The sequence below is a fragment of the Pholcus phalangioides genome, unplaced genomic scaffold (genome assembly GCF_987345545.1).
Source record: "Pholcus phalangioides strain wild (caught in Gottingen) unplaced genomic scaffold, Ppha-v1.0 ptg000172l_1, whole genome shotgun sequence".
Classification (NCBI taxonomy): Eukaryota; Metazoa; Arthropoda; class Arachnida; order Araneae; family Pholcidae; genus Pholcus; species Pholcus phalangioides.
The window spans coordinates 2,751,497-2,768,279 of NW_028301637.1; the positions used below are offsets into that span (position 1 = coordinate 2,751,497).

At 42.6% G+C, this 16,783-nt stretch overlaps 2 protein-coding genes across 2 annotated transcripts in view; one reads left to right on the forward strand and one right to left on the reverse strand.

Moving 5' to 3' along the window:
• Positions 1 to 1,190: 1,190 nt before the first annotated feature.
• LOC149063377 (uncharacterized protein F54H12.2-like) lies at positions 1,191 to 2,510 on the forward strand. The gene has a single exon (XM_089255689.1). It carries the CDS (start codon positions 1,191 to 1,193, stop codon positions 2,508 to 2,510), a length of 1,320 nt encoding a protein of 439 aa, XP_089111815.1.
• A 6,543-nt stretch (positions 2,511 to 9,053) lies between these two features.
• LOC149063378 (cytochrome P450 4C1-like) overlaps positions 9,054 to 16,783 on the reverse strand; it is a 46,326-nt gene continuing 38,596 nt past the window's right edge. Inside the window, exons 10-11 of the mRNA XM_089255837.1 lie at positions 12,309 to 12,488; positions 9,054 to 9,480 (exon numbers count right to left, since the gene is read on the reverse strand). Coding sequence (XP_089111963.1) covers positions 9,317 to 9,480; positions 12,309 to 12,488 — 344 coding nt within the window. The 3' untranslated portion in view covers positions 9,054 to 9,316. The remainder of the gene's footprint in view (positions 9,481 to 12,308; positions 12,489 to 16,783) is intronic.

The following is a 16,783-nucleotide window of genomic DNA, read 5'->3' on the forward strand; positions in this document are numbered from 1 at the left end:
AGATGTCGTTCTATGTAACACTTCCCAGCGACAGTTCAGGGTCATACTATCCTGAAAATACTATATCTCATTTTGTCACAAGATTGCCATTTCCAATAAGTTTGACTGGCGAATGGGAGTGTGCGCTTTCGGAGATTGTTTATTCTCACACGTGGTACAACATAACCGAAAAGAATAATCTGTTCGGGTTCGATCTTGGTGATGATAAATTGCAGGGAAGAAACGTACCAGTCGGATATTACGAGACAGTTCCAGATCTCTTGAACGGCTTGAAGATACCAGCTTTAAGAAACAAAATATTGTTCAATTACAATGAAAACACCAGGAAAGTGAAAATAACACTAAAAGATGGGGCAAAACTTCTGTTAAAAACTGGCATTGCTGAGCTACTGGGATTCGAGCCAACGCTGATCGAAGAAACTACTGAAAGTCCTTACGTTGCTGACACAAACGTGTTTTTTCCAGTTTTGTACGTCTATTCAGATATCGTGCAGCCTCAGGTTGTGGGAGATGTGCAAGCTCCACTACTGAGAGTCGTTCGCGTGAAAGGAAAAGATAACGAGGTTATAAGCTCTCATTATGATAGACCTCACTATCTCCCTATTGCTCGAAAAGAATTCCAGACTATAGAGATAGAAATTCGAGACAGTTCGGGAAATCACATACCTTTCAGTAGAGGAAAATCGATTCTGATTCTTCACTTCCGCATGAGACAACTCTTATAAAAACACCGGTCTTATCGACCTATTATCATTTACGAACTAGATACGAAAGATGAAGGTTCCCTATCATTGTTGCACTAAACAGTTTGAGGACTACTATGTCCAACAAGCCGGACAAGGCCTGCCGTATTATTCGGGCGTTGTAATGCAGAGAGGATATGGACTAGGTAGTATATTCGGAAGTCTTTTTAGAGTAGCCTTACCTTTTCTTAAAAAGAGTGCTAAAACTGTTGGTAGACAGATTTTGCGCTCTGGCGCTGATATAGTTGATGACGTAATGAAAGGTGAAAACGTTAAAAGAGCAGCGAAAAGACGAATGGGTGAAGCTGGAAAGATACTGACAGAAAAAGCAGTGGCCAAAACTCGGTCCATGTTTGGAGCGGGACATAAAAGGAAACGCAAGAAGGCGAAACGCATCATTTTAGCCAAACGACCCAGCGGGAACACACACGATATTTTCGATCCGTGATGGCTTTTCTCTTGAAGGATTCTCCTCAGCTGGCAAAATCTGAACTCAACCTTTTCACTCTACCCGGAACACAAACTACCATAGAAAGCGGAAAATGGGTCACCTATTACCCGCTTTCAAACGTCTCCGATGGAGGCCCTCTGGAATTTAACATTGGAGGAAGTGGTGACGAGTATCTGGATCTCTCTCAAACGTTAATTCACGTGAAAGCTAAGGTCGTGAAAGGTGATGGGTCTTTTCTAGATAAAGAGAGTAAAGTCGCACCCGTGAACCTTTTCTTGCAATCCATGTTTTGCCAGGTTGATGTTTCTCTGAATGACCGTCTGATATCATCTTCCAGTAACACGTACCCCTACCGAGCTATGATAGAAAAACTCTTGAACCACGGTAACGAAAGCAAAACCAGCCAACTGACAACTGAACTCTTTTATAAAGACACTGCCGGAAAAATGAGTGACGTGGACCCTACGTCAAAGGACCCCAATGAGGGTTTAATACAGCGAGCGGCGTTCATCGAAGAAAGTAAGACCGTCGACATGATTGGTTCGATTCACGGGGACATATTTTGTCAACAGCGACTCTTGCTGAATCTCGTTTCTCTAAGAATAAAGATGATTCGTAGCAAGTCAGAATTCTGTCTGCTTTCGCCAGACAAAAGTGCAAACTTCAGAGTTGTTCTCCGTGACGCATGTTTATACATAAGGCACGTCAAGGTCTCTCCTGGTGTGCTTGTAGGACATGCGAAAGCTCTAAGTCATACTTCAGCCAAGTATCCGATAGACAGAGTAGTGTGTAAAGTTTACTCGCTACATCAGGGAAGCATGTCGTGGGTTCAAGACAGTGTCGTCGTTGGACAACTACCCAAAAGGGTAGTAGTCGGAATAATAGACAACGACGCTTTTTCGGGATCGTATAGCAAATCGCCGTTCGAGTTTAAACATTACGACCTTAACTTCATAGCCACGTATACCGACGGACAGCCAGTTCCTTTCAAGCCTCTAGAGCCCCAATATGATCAAGGATTATATGTCAGAGCGTATCATAGTTTGTTTTTAGGGACTGAAAAAGCATGTCAAGACAGGGGTATAGATATCTCTAGAAGTGAGTTTCCATTGGGATACGCTATTTACGCCTTTGATCTGAGCGCCGATCTCTGCCAAGGCGATCATTTCAATCTGATCAGACACGGCAACCTACGACTGGAAACAAAGTTTAAAGCTCCGCTCGTCCAACCAGTTTCAGTCATTGTCTACTTGGAGTTCGACAACGTCATAGAAATAAATCAGACACGAAACATCCTCTACGATTTCAGCAGTTAAATATGTACTCATCTCAAATAAAAACAATTTTAGAACGCGAAACACCATACTTCATCGATGTGTTTCCATGTGACATGCTACCTGTGCATATTCAAACCTATCCGGCGTCTTTAGTTGTGAACTCGGATAAGCACACAGAACCTGGTTCGCACTGGATGGCAATCAACATTCCGGACAAGCACACCTTGGAATTTTTCGATTCATACGGACAGAAGCCAGAGACTTACGGAAAAGAAATTGCATCATTTACAAGAAGATATAAAAACATTTTATGGAACTCGACTCCTCTACAATCACCTACCTCCAATGTATGTGGACAATACGCTGTGTTCTTTGTTATACAGAGAAGTAGAAATGTAGCTTTAGAAAGTATTGTTAAGAAACTAAACAGAAAAGGAAATGATTTTGCTGTTTATCAATATGTAAAGAAAAATTTTGCTGTACGATTATTATTCAAGAAATAAAGTATTTAGTCTAAAAAAAAAAAATTGTCTAGCGTTGGTTATTTAAAAACAGTACACAAATGAAACACAACCAATTGAAAATAAGAAAACATTTATTAAATGAGATAAATAATGATTATACAATGAATAAAGATCGATAAAAGGCTAATAAGGGTTATACATGAGGGAATAGGGTGTTTGCATAAATCGTCGTTCAGCCTCCTTAATCAAATCTGAAATACGAATCGACTTGAAAAATTCTAGATCGATGTAATCTGCGACACGTATGTCACCAGAAAATTCAATAATTTCATTTTGATCATTGTTTGATATGATAGTGTCCTTGAGTTTGGAAGCGAAATCGTCCAAGTTCATGTATATAAGTGCACGGTAAAAGTCTTTCGTTGAAGCACCGAGGGTGAATTCAAAATCATTCCAATCAACGTTTCCGAATAAAATACGAAAAACAAAATCACAGAACACATCTTTCACAAATTGGTGGAGAATAGAAATCTGGTCTTCTCCAAGTTCCAAACTTTGATGAGGGGGGTCATATACCGATAATAAATCGCCGTCATTATGCACTAGCAGGGTTATACTAGAAAGTACGTTATTTTCAGTAAAAATTAAATTGTTCCACTGATCTTCAGACAACACAAAACATGTGGAGACACCCTTGACTTTCTCTATGAAAACAGTCTTACCGCGAACGCGCACTTTTACGTGATCGTTAATTGAATTTTCGTACTCACCCTTGTCGTATGCTAAAGACCGACGGATCACGTCATCGCTGTCACATAATTCCATAAAGTCCTCTTTCGTGAGAGTGATACCATCTTTCGTAGGGTAATATTTTTGTCCATATAGAGCATATCTTCTCAAATGGCAATATACATCACTTCTAAAATTGCACACCTTTACGTACATCGCATTACCCACTTCATAATGATGCTGAGGCACATCGGATGGTGAAAAAGCACCGTCATCCTATAATAATAGATATAAAAAGGGGATATGAGTAAATCTCATCAAATGAAAAGCTCAGAAATAAAACATCATTATGAAATTGAAAAGTTTGAAAATTCGCTTACCTTCACATTTGTCTTTAACTTTTTCATCGGTGATGGTGAAACATCAGGACCGTTGCACATCTTACGGAACGTCAGGCTGACTCTTGCTTCCTTTACCTCGGGGGCGGCAGGAATCCCGTGTGCCCAGAATCGATTCGTTGGAGCTTTCATTGTTAGTAGGGAGTTGTCCTGAAGAGTGTACGCAACGGGGTCAAAACCTTTACGGGTGAACATCATCTTTCTTTCAGCTCCAAGTGATACCGTTGCTATCGGATAATCAGCCTCCAGGTCAGATTCATCGTCTCGATGATTCCCGATTCGACGAGTCCCGTCAGCATAGCGGTTGATGAGGACGAAATTGAATAGGCATCCCGTAGCTGTTTGTATAACGTCTCTCACCTCTTGGAGAACTGGCAACCAAGGCTTGGCTATCAATCTGAGACCACTAAAAGAATACGTAAGTCCGCTATCGCCATAAGCGGCATGCTGTCGTGGTATTGGGTGCTCTTTCCCACAGACGACGACTTTGGAAAGTTCTGGTGGCAAATACTCGACTTCTTTTTCTAATGTATCTAAGATTTTTTTCGGAGATTTCAGAATTTGAGCCTTGTAGTCCACGTTCAGATCCATCTTATCAACTACAGAACACGAGCAGAAATGATGAGAAGCACAGACTACGAACAAGGTTTCAAAGAAACGGGGTCGCACTGAGTGGAATCAAGGAACCCTCGCAATTGGACGAGTAAGGCCCCGCCCCTTTTAGTTTTACTTTGGATTTGAACTGCAATGAGCGTATAGTAATTATCGGGAAGAACCCCGTGAGAACGGAAATTAGTTGATAACCGCAGACAACATCCCTTGGTCAATATAACGTCTCGACAGTGACATAAACAGGGTCGACAGGTAATCTGGTTCAAAATCCGGCTAAAAAAGGAAGTCGGTCAAAAACGCGCGAAAACATTTCCGGTGGCGCCATCTAGTATCGGCATCAACGTGGGTCACGCGATCGACCATCTTGAGAAAATTTTTTGAAACTCATTTAAAAAAAAAGGTTCGTGGAATATAATTGAAAAACAGTAGATACGGTTCACAATATTCGCCCTTTTCACCAATTACTCCGTGGACAATCGTCGATCATAGGCACATCAAAATTAGGAGCGACGTTTTTTAATACACTTCCTTAAACGTTCTACGTTTTATTATTTTTATATACTTATTTCATAAGGCATTTGTCTAATAAGTCTGTTTGGTTCAGTGGTTAACACACTAGCCTGGAGAACGATATACGTTATCGGTTGTCATGGGTTCGAATCCCGATAAGACACTAAAATAGTTTTTTTCCAAATAAATAAGACCAACCGCCATTTTGAAAATAAATACGGTCGACAGGTAGTCTGGTTCGAGAGGTGCGAAATCCGGCTAAAAAAGGAAGTCGGTCAAAAACGCGCGAAAAATAGAAAACATTTCCGGTGGCGCCATCTAGCGGCGGAAATCGGCGTAAATCTCAGTAAAGCGCCGCGTACACTACTCACAAGTGTCCTTCATGCCGCTATTCTAGCCAAGGTGCTAGGCGGGACGACACGAATAGTTTTATAATAACCATATTACATGTAGTTCATATTTTATATATATTCATTTTTTTTTCAATATAAATATAACCAGCCAGATCGAGTCCATGGTCTGTGTAGATGGGCAGAACGGCGAACGGAAGTGAAAGGGCGTCGTTTCTGGGCAGCATGGGGCGTAGTGCAGGGGCGTGCCAGGCTGAAGACAAGAGCATTTATCGCTGGCAATCGCTTTAAAGCAAAGGTCCATGACCGGTGACAAATAATATAAGCTCGCGTCACCAGCCCCTGCTCCTAGTATCTACTTTCTTTATTACTTCATGAGTCGATCTTCCTGACGCCTCCGGCATATACCAATGCAACTGCCAATTTGCTATCATGTCCCTCCAGAGGAGTGATTAGGCGTAAGAAGCTGGATGTAAGAGTTCGTCGTAAAAGATTCCGGTATTGCTCGCTTCTTTGGCCGTCGCATCCGCTAGTTCGTGTCCTCACTGGCCGTTGTGCGCTTTTTTGGCTTTTACCCAGTGGTAGCGTATCAATGGACGAGATACAAGTATACTCCTGATCCTTCTGGCCATTACGTTTTCAGACAGCGGGTTTGGAATGGCCTGGATACTCAAATGGCTATCTGATCTTATTACAGTCTACGTCGTTTTCGTAGCTGCATCCAGAGCTGCTGCAAATGTAGCGAGCATCTCAGCTTGATATACTGAATTATTTTCTTTTAGTTTAGCAGCCCATTTATCCGCGATCTCCGTTCCCACGGTTTTTATACAGGCAGCTCCTGCACCTGATTCCAGTTTAGAGCCATCCGTTTAGTATACGACGGATTTCTCCTCAGGTGTATCATCCTCCGAAGAGTCTAGATGTACTTGATTGACCTGCAGAGATTCTGCAGGATGCGAGGTCCAGCCTATAGTTTTCTGCTCGTAGGCATCTGGGACTACTACTTTTACTAAATAAGACATGCACCTCGTGCATATTCCTCTGCAGAACCTCTAACGAATTGGTACATGTTGGAATGTGTGTGTATGTATAGTGAACCTTCCGCGAAGTTTGTTTCCGTGTAATGCTTTTACGTGTAGTGCTGCCATCTGCAATCAATTTTTTTTTGCTGTCAACTCACAGAGCGTGAAGTGTAATGAATGAATAATTATACCGTTGTAGGCCTGTTGCTGGCGTCTGGGACAAATGTTCCCTCTAGCAATGGGTATGGGTTGTTAGGCTTTAGAAGACGTGTGACTCTGGGCCAGCATGGCCCAGCCGAAAGGTGAACCGCTTATATCTCGCAAGGGACAGAGTGGAGGGCCATGTTTGGTGTTGGTGGTTGGTGCCAGGAGTGCTTTCTTGAGGGATAATGGCGGAAGCCCCAGGATCACCTGAAGAGCATTCGTAGGTGTAGTTCTGTTGAGATATAGATGGCAGCACTGAAAAATCATACACAACACTAGATACGCACTCAGACTGTCAGGTACACACAATTACACTTCCGGCACAACTCACTAGGTAGAAAATTGCCTATGGCGATAGACCTGAGTTGTGCTCGGTTAAAAAAAAAAAAAAAAGGTGTAGTTCTGTACGCACCAGAGATATATAGAAGAAAGGGTTGCTAGACGACGGCGTATAGACGAGTATCTGAGGTTATCGAACGCTCCTTCTATATCCAGGGATATGATGGCTACGTCATTACCTTGATCTCTTTGCGTCTTGACCTCTTCCATCATGTCTGCAAGCGCCATTTTCGCTGAACGACCTTGCTGGAATCCATACTGGTTGGCATGCCAGAATCCTTGCCTCTGCATTGTACCAAAAATGTTTCCAGTACCTTCCCGAAGCCAGAGAGTAAAGAGATAGGGCGGTAAGCTTTTGGGTCACCTAGACGTCTTCCTTTCTTCAATAAAAGGAGTAGCTTACCTTCTTTGAAATGATTTGGAAAACATCCCAGTTCCAGTAAATGTAAAAGATCTGGAAATGCTTTATTTATCGCCTTGACCATCCTGTTGTTCACCCGGTCTAGACCCGGGGCTTTCTGCATATTAATCTGGTCAACGATTCTTTTTATCTCTTGCTTAGATATTGCTCTCATATTCAAATCCGGGTCGAGGTACAGACTGGAGCTCATACAAGGAAGATCATAGTCATCGGAGTAAAAGTCATTAATGTGAGACGTCGATAGTGAGACGCAAAGGAACACACTGATGACAGACGCCTTTAGAAAACAAAGAATAAGCATTGCTTTGGTAGCAGCAATGTTGAAGTGGCCATAGAAAAATGCGTCAGATTTTATACTAAGCCTAATCGATCAGAAAAATGTCGAAAACTATTGTAGGTTTGATATGAATTATCACAATTTAGTGCATAGATGATTCAGAATATGAATCAGAAATCGACACACACACACGATTATATCTCTAAATTACTATATAAATCACTTGCGATCGCGCAAAGTTCACTTAAAGCCATTTCGCCGATTCACACTATGGCCGCTGTTGGAGTCCAGCTTCCCATCGTCGGGATAATGGCAATATCTTGGGAACTGCTCCTGCTGTAATTTTGAGACTAGTCTCTTCGGAGACCTCACGATGTAGGCAAAAACGGGAACTAGTGAGCAGCTAAAACCAACAGGAAAATGCCTCCTTTTGCAAGTTGAAGCGGAGCTCCGTAAAAAAAAGCGCCTGAATAGTTCTGCAGCCATTTTTGATCCTCCCTTCGATATGACTGCGGGAACAAACCTTACGTCACCCCCCCCCCGAGAGTTTTTGTACTGCAGCAAGATCATCAATTTCTCCTGGGATCATGGCCCCCACAAGGGGTGGGGCTGACAGGTGACAGGGCTACTACTACTACTAAACCAGACATGCACCTCGTCCGTATTCCTCTGCGGAACCTCTAACGAATTGGTACATGTTGGAATGTGTGTGTATGTATAGTGAACCTTCCGTGAAGTTTGTTTCTGTGTAATGCTTGCTATATGTGTAAGGCTGCCATCTCCAATCAATTTTTTAAACTATGAGTTTTTTCCTCAACTGTCAGCCCCCTAACCTTGGTGTGGGAGGGGGCATGGAGCTGATAGGACCCCACCCTTGGGACAATTAAAAAAATATTTGTTTTTTTGTTCTTCATGCTACAAATTCATTAGAGACGCCCAAATTCTGAAGGTCCCGTGCTTCTCTCAGATGGTACACACGCCTTTTTTTATGTCTTCTAGAGAAACCCAAGTTTTCTGTGCATTTAATTAGGTAGGCATAGAAAAATCTTGTGTGCATTTTTAGGGCGGTAAACAAACCTCCTACGCATTTATAAGAAACACAACATTTCATTCACATGGAATACTTGAAGCATGAACGTTGAGAACCACAATTCTAACAGATAGGGCATGTCCATTTCACTGAAGGTATCGAGAAAATTATTGAAAGAGGGAAAAACACACAACGTTGGCGAACTTTTGAATCAATCAAACGGTAATCACATTAAAATTTCTTTTATTAATGTTCAGTGATAAAAAAAATGCAAACCAACAACGATAAAATACATACAACAAAACATGCGCAAGCATGCGTCACATCCATAAAACACGAAACTAAATAATAAAAACAATATACATTTCAATTGAGCAAAGAAATACGTACATCATATCTTATCCCCATCTTTGCTCACTTCAGCAGAGTACCTACTACAGTTCTTTATTACAGCACACATTTAGGCCTACACAAGACAATGTCAGTAGATTATTGCTTTACTGGTTGGATCTGGATCCTAAGTGGGTAGCAAGGACGTATGACAAGGTGATCTACTACCTGTACTTTGTCTCTGTGGTCCAACGAGCGCAATGTATAGTTCCTCAGCAGCGTAGCGAGTACAACTTTCTCTTCCATAACTGCGAACCTTTGCCCTTAAAAGTGCACGTAAATGAAAGGAAAAATGTGGAGATTATTCATTAAAACAACACGGAAAAAAATTTACAGGCGAGTTTCTCACCTCCTAATAAATCACGGAAAATTCTTCGTTAACAATCCATTAACGGAGAATTCCCCGAATTGGCCCCTCCAAAAGTTTTTTATGCAGTCGCTCCCCAAACTTATAAATTTTCCGACTTACGAACACGAATCTTGAAGGGGAAAAAATTGTTCAGAAAAGGGAACTCACGTTATTACTCATTTTTTGATTATTTCAGGAACGCGTTGACAGTTGAGATCATAATCAATCGAGCCTGGAAGTCTAGGCACTAAAAGTAGCCAAAATAGGTACTAAAAAAAGGCATTTATAACTTATGGAAGGAAAGAAAAATAACTAAAAACTCAGGTATTAAGAGGGTCCAAAAACTAGCTGAAAAATTGGTTGCACTTAATCTACTGTTTTAATTACAGTTTATAATAACTGCATAATTATGTAGGTTAAATTTATTTCAAACCCAAACTAAAATATTTGAGGTCCCAGAAGGTTAATTCCAGGACCACCATTACCAGACGCGGAGCCCGAAGAGAAAATGATCTGTGGGCTCCTTCGAATTGCGAATAATTTCCGTTTATTTGATGCATTATTTGGAATAATCACTATCGTTTCTATAGTTGAAACATAGCTACCTTGTTCTATTGTTGCAAAAAAACACAAACTTTTTTTTATATCCCCACATATGTAGGACTCTTCCAAGCGCGGTGCCCTGTGTGACGCATCTGTCGCACACTCTTGAAGGCGAATCTGGTCAATTTAATCGAATACCAAAAAATATGTATGTAAAATAAATCGCCATGGTTGTTTGCAACGCATTTATGCGTGCCCCAGGCCCTGTACAAGTGAGAATCCGAATTATTTCGTTGCCTTCATTTGACCGCTCCTGAAAAATTATTTGGTGGGGGCACCAAAACGCGCACTTGCAGTGTGTGAGAGAATCCATCCTCGCTTCTGGTGCTACGGCCCTACGCCATCCTATACTCCATCCATGCCTCCTACACAACTTATACTTAATATCTCGGAGATATTGCCTAGGAGTTGCCTGTTTTCATCAACATCTTCGTTGTCAAGGTATGGCTCAAAAAAGAGTGACAGTGCGTGGTATATTGTGAATTTTTATCATAAGAAAAATTTAAAAACTTATGTGTCTAAACAAAAGTCCAGGCTGCCGCCCATTACAACCAGCCGCCCGGAGGCACTGCACATAATGTACCCTTGCTTAAGCCGTTCCTGATAAAAACAATATGCCCCCCACTCCAGAGCTCTGTCTTCGCCTACTATGACTTGGGCGAGTCACGACGTCAACAAACAAAAAAAATGGATTAATAGGGGGTATGGTCCCCTCTTACAGATATACAGGTCTCGCAGCGTGATTTCATACTTGAAATAAGGCAGTTTATCATTTCCTGTGGCAATTGGTCCCACTCGTTCAGCAACGCTGTTTTCATTCTCTGGATGGTTCCCGGAGGGGGGTTGCGAGTTGCAAACAAACCTCTCTCATGAAGTCTTTTGGAAACAGTCGCCCTTGATACACGGGTTCCTGTGGCTGCATACAAGTCACGAGAGAGCTGAGAAGCTTTAGCACTCCTGTTACGCCTCGCTATAATCGACAAATGGTGATTTTCTCTAGCCGTCGTGGATCTTGGACGACCTTGCCCAGGCTTTCTCTCGATGGATCCAGTATCCTGGAACTGTTTCCATAAGTTGCACACGACGCTGGGCGTTAAATTGAACTCTCTACAAATCTGGACTTGAGATTGGCCTGCTTCTAGCCTCCCCACAATTCGCCACCTCATTCCATCATCTAAACGTTGGTGGTTACTCATTTTTGCTGTTACAATTTGAAATTAACCGATTGCTGCAAAATAACATCAAGAAACTCGCCGAGGTGTGCTAGCGAACGAAATGCGTCTTAACTTACACGCACTTATAAAGCCTGTTTCTCTACTGGTTCCGCCTACACACACACGTGTACGCTTACGTATTTGACGTACAAGATTTGCATTTTTGTCTAGAAGCAGTAGTTTTACATTCAGTTCAGTTCTTTTCATGAAATTCAATAAAATATGCAAATTCTCTTAATTTATTTCACCAGTGTATAATATAATATATAATATAATATAAAGCATGTGGAGAAGCAAAAAATTATGATTTTCCCCTTTTCTAGCATAGGCTGCATTCATCCGAAATACCACGTCTAACACCTATTGCCCCCACAAGGGTGGGTCTGACAGGGCTCCAGTCGGGCCGATTCTTAACTTTTTCTTGTTATTTCAGCAATAAATTTACTACTTTGGGGACCGTGAAGCATTTGACAAGGAGGTCCGCCAAAGGTCCATGCCTGGCACCGTTCGGTCAAAGTAAAGTTAACTCATGACAACACTGTCTCTGAGATAACTTTATTCGCGTTTAAATGGAGCTGGAGGGGGAGGGAGGGGAGGGGGAGGAGAACTTTCTCTCATGAAAATTAACATCTTGCCACCCTACCTTGGCGCGAATTTCAACAAACTTTTACGACGAAAGCCGAATCTTCTCGAACAATCACGTTAACTCCCGTTTTTTTCGTATCACCCACAAGCTTCTGCTCATATCACAAACGTCGCCAGACTCGCCAAGTTCATCGCCAATTTCACTTACAAATTTATTTTCAGAAATTTAAATTGATTAAATCAAAGCGATTAAAAGAGTTATCTATACAGAAATTTCTTAAAAATACGGTTTTTTTTGAGGGCGGAACAATTTTAAATGAATCGTTGGAGTACTACTCACCGATACAATTTCTTGGTCCAGCAGAGAAAGGCACGTACGCGAACGGATCCCTCTCCGAGCAGTTTTCAGGTAAGAATCGATCAGGATCGAAGACCTCTGGATTGGGAAAGACATCCGGATCTCTGTGCAACATGTAAATGAAGACACCAACTGCTACTCCTTTCGGAATTATTTTACCCTCTGTGTGAGTGAAGAAAATCATATTGATAATTTAAATGTAATCAGTTATGCAGATCATTAAATTCTTCTATGACGTTATGATCCTAATCAGAAATAGAGCTAGAATATAGAAAGATTTGCATCTAGTAGCATTCTACACTGAAGAGCCAAAAAAACTGGTCCACCTGCCTAATATCGTGTAGGGCCCCCGCGAGCACGCAGAAGTGCCGCAACATGACGTGGCATGGACTCGACTAATGTCTGAAGTAGTGCTGGAGGTAATTGACACCATGAATCCTGCAGGGCTGTCCATAAATCCGTAGGAGTAAGAGGGGGTGGAGATCTCTTCTGAACAGCACGTTGCAAGGCATCCCAGATATGTTCAATAATGTTCATGTCTGGGGATTTAGGGGGCCAGCGGAAGTGTCTAAAGTCAGAAGAGTGTTTCTGGAGCCACTTTGTAGCAATTCTGGACGTGTAGGGTGTCGCATTGTCCTGCTGAAATTGTCCAAGTCCGTAGGAATGCACAATGGACATCAATGGGTGCAGGTGATCAGACAGGATGCTTACGTACCTGTCACATGTCAGAGTCGTATCAGGGGTCCCATATCACGCCAACTGCACACGCCCCATACCATCACAGAGCCTCCACCAGCTTGAATAGTCCCCTGTTGACGTGTAGGGTCCATGAGGTTGTCTCTATACCCGTACACGTCCATCAGCTCGAAGCAACTGGAACCGAGACTCGTCAGACCAGGCAACGTGTTTCCAGTCATCAACCGTCCAATGTCGGTGTTGTCGGGCCCAGGCGAGGCGTAAAGCTTTGTGTCGTGCAGTCATCAAGGGTAAACGAGTGGGCCTTCGGCTCCGAAAGCCCATATCGATGATGTTTCGTTCAATGGTTCGCACGCTGACACTTGTTGATGACCCAGCATTGAAATCTGTAGCAATTTGCGGAAGGGTTTCACGTCTGTCACGTTTAATGATTCTCGTCAGTCCCGTTCTTGCATGATCTTTTTCCGGCCGCAGCGATGTCGTAGATTTAATTTTTTACCGGATTCCCGATATTCACGGTACACTCGTGAAATGGTCGTACGTGAAAATCAAAATTTCAACACTACCTCGGAGATGCCATGTCCCATCTCTCGCGCACCTGACTATAACACCACGTTCAAACTCACTTAAATCTCGATAAGCTGCCATTGTCGCAGCAGTAACCGATCTAACAACTATGCCAGACACTTGTTGTGTTATATAGGCGTTGCCGACCGCAGCGCCGTACTCTAATTGGTTCCATATCTCTTTATTTGCATAAGCATGCCTGTACTAGTTTTTTTGGCTCTTCAGTTTATTAGCACCAGCCGTCTAGGAAGCACACCCATGCGCAAAAGAATTTTGCATATTATGCTGCGATACATTGTTCTGATCCCTAGTAGCTGCAAGGGATTCCATGCATTGTAGCCTTGTGGTGGCTGCGAAAAATTGTGTGACAGTCATTCCCCCTTAGCATCGATGAGTTACTATGGGACAGAATAAGTATGGATGGGGAAAAAACAAACTGATGTTAACGCATCGATGACTTACAGGCTTGACCACCACCTCCTAGATATAGAAGGCCTCCGCACGCTGACGTCAGCAAGTAGTCCACCCTCACACAGAAAATTAAGGGGGGGGGAATTCCGCTGCAAGTGCCAGTATCATCGTTTTGTGGAAAAGAAACGATTAGGCTCAGAATTGGCGATTTCTATGCCCCACATCCAATTACCATGCTGTATTTGTGAGCAGACCAGGACGATTCCACGCCAAAATAAAAAGGAAACAAAATAGGATGCTGTGGTTCAAAATGTGGCAAACTTGCTAGGTAGTTTTAATGACGTTGCAGATGAACTTGGCAACCCTGGCGGAGGCCTTCTATCTCTAGGAGGTGTTGGCTTGACGCCAGTATGTAATTTCTCCATCTATATGGAGTATATATATATGCATTCCGTACCTTTCGAGATATACCGTGAAAATATTTCGTTACGAAAGCGGACCGCGAGCCTGGTGCCCAGACCAGAGAAGAGGTATTAAAACCAGAGGGATATCATTGGATTTGCTTAAAAAAACATCTACCCGCAGATATCAAAATCACTGATATACACTGCTCAAAACAATTAGGGGAGCACATGGTTTTAACAAAATTACGCAAAGATGTATACCGATAAGTAACATAAAATGAATCATCCATAATTTAAAGCCTAGCAGGAAACGGAAGAAGAAAACTTCATATGCAAATCAAAGCTCATGACGTCAAAAACCAGAAAAAGGAGATAAGGGCAGAAATCGGGATGTTGCAGAAACGTCTGTTTTACTGCCGTAACTGTGAAATTCGATTGCGCAGTATTTTTTTTTGAGACAAGGTGATTTGAGGATGTCTCAACAACGTGATTTACCGGAATCCATGGCATGGCGTGTTATAGGCAGACTGGAATCCGGGCAAACACAACGTAGTGTCACGGACGCTGTTGGAGTCGCTAGAAGTGTTGTTGCAAGGCTGTGGAATCGATTCCAAGAAACAGGAAATGTTAGACGTCGACCAGGGCAAGGTCGGCCACGCGCCACTACAGCAACCGATGACCGGTATATACGGTTAACAGCCCGTCGAAACAGAACAGAGAATGCTACGCAGCTGCAAAGACGGTTGCTCTTGGCAACAGGACGAAGGGTGTCCAGCCAAACAGTACGTAATCGGCTTCATGAGGGAGGGCTCTATGCACGTAGGCCAATGGTCTGCATTCCGTTGACCCCACGCCACCGTGCGGCCCGAAGAAGATGGGCTGCTGAACATCGAGGTTGGGAGCAACACGATTGGAGCCAAGTGCTGTTTACAGAGAGTTCCGATTCAGTCTGGAGTGTGACACCCGACGTGTTCTGGTATGGAGGGACAGGGGCACTCGAAATAACCCCGCATTCGTTCGTGAAAGGTCACAATACAGACGAGCTGGTTGGATGGTATGGGGTGGAATCAGCATAGGCGGACGTACGGACCTGCATATCATTCGGAATGACACTTTGACGGCCCGAAGGTATGCAGACGAGATACTGCGACCTCATGTCATCCCTTACGCTGGAGCCATTGGAGATTCCTTTGTTTTCTAGGATGATAATGCCCGACCGCATAGAGCTCGTCTGGTGGAGAACATGCTTGAAGCTGAAACAATACAGCGTATGGAATGGCCAGCGTGCTCTCCTGACCTGAATCCAATCGAGCATGTCCCAAACATGCTCGGACGACGCATTGCTGCGCGACCAAGACCGCCTGTTACTGTCCGAGACTTGCAGATTGCACTTCTTGAGGAGTGGAACAGTATTCCCCAAAGTCTGACCGATAACCTCATCGCATCCATGGCAAACAGGTGTGCAGCAGTCTTAGCTGTTCGAGGAGACCACACGCCCTATTAAAACTCATGCATCATGTCTAAACAGTACTTTTTTTTATCGTTTACATGTAACCAAATTGTTGCCCTAAATCATCTTTTCATGTTTTTTCCAAATTTTTTTTACGTCTTTTTTCTGTATTGCGCATTGATACGCGTGTACTATCCATTGTATGCCAATACGTGGCTGTCTCGCACGGGTTTCTTCGCTTTTTTGCTTGCTCCCCTAATTGTTTTGAGCAGTGTATATACTATGTATTATTATTTCTATATAATTATTTCGTTTTCGAAAAGTTTCGCAACTTTTTTGCGGATGCACCCAGTATCGTCAAATGTATTAAAAGACGTATTCGTCTAAAAATAACACGTTGGATGAAATTTTATATTATAGAAGTTAACTATTATATATAAGGCAGAGAATATAACGTGAATATTTCTACGCACACACTTCATTTATTTGAAAGGTCCCTCCCCACACTTTTTCTAGTTTTGCAAATTCTTTGAACATCGTCAAAATCAATGCCACCAAACGCATCTGCTTGTACTTTTAGTTGAGATGACACATCAGGCTCTTTATTGTTCTGCAAATTTTTGTTTCAGTGCTTGACATAATTCTTGCATAGCCATAATTGAACTTGCATAGCCACAATATTATCTACAGGTACCTTATTTTTGGTTAATCACCATCATTGGGTACCTTTTCCATCTGATACATTTTCGTGTTCGTTTGAAATCTAAATCTGGTAACATTTCTTTTGCTTGTACAGTGGATCAAACTATACACAGTCGATCTTATTATCCATAAAGACCTGCATGTTCTATACATAAGTTCGTTCTGTTAAAACTTGACTAATTCGGTGCCTTCTCAACGCATAGGATCACCCGGGAAAACCCTCGAGG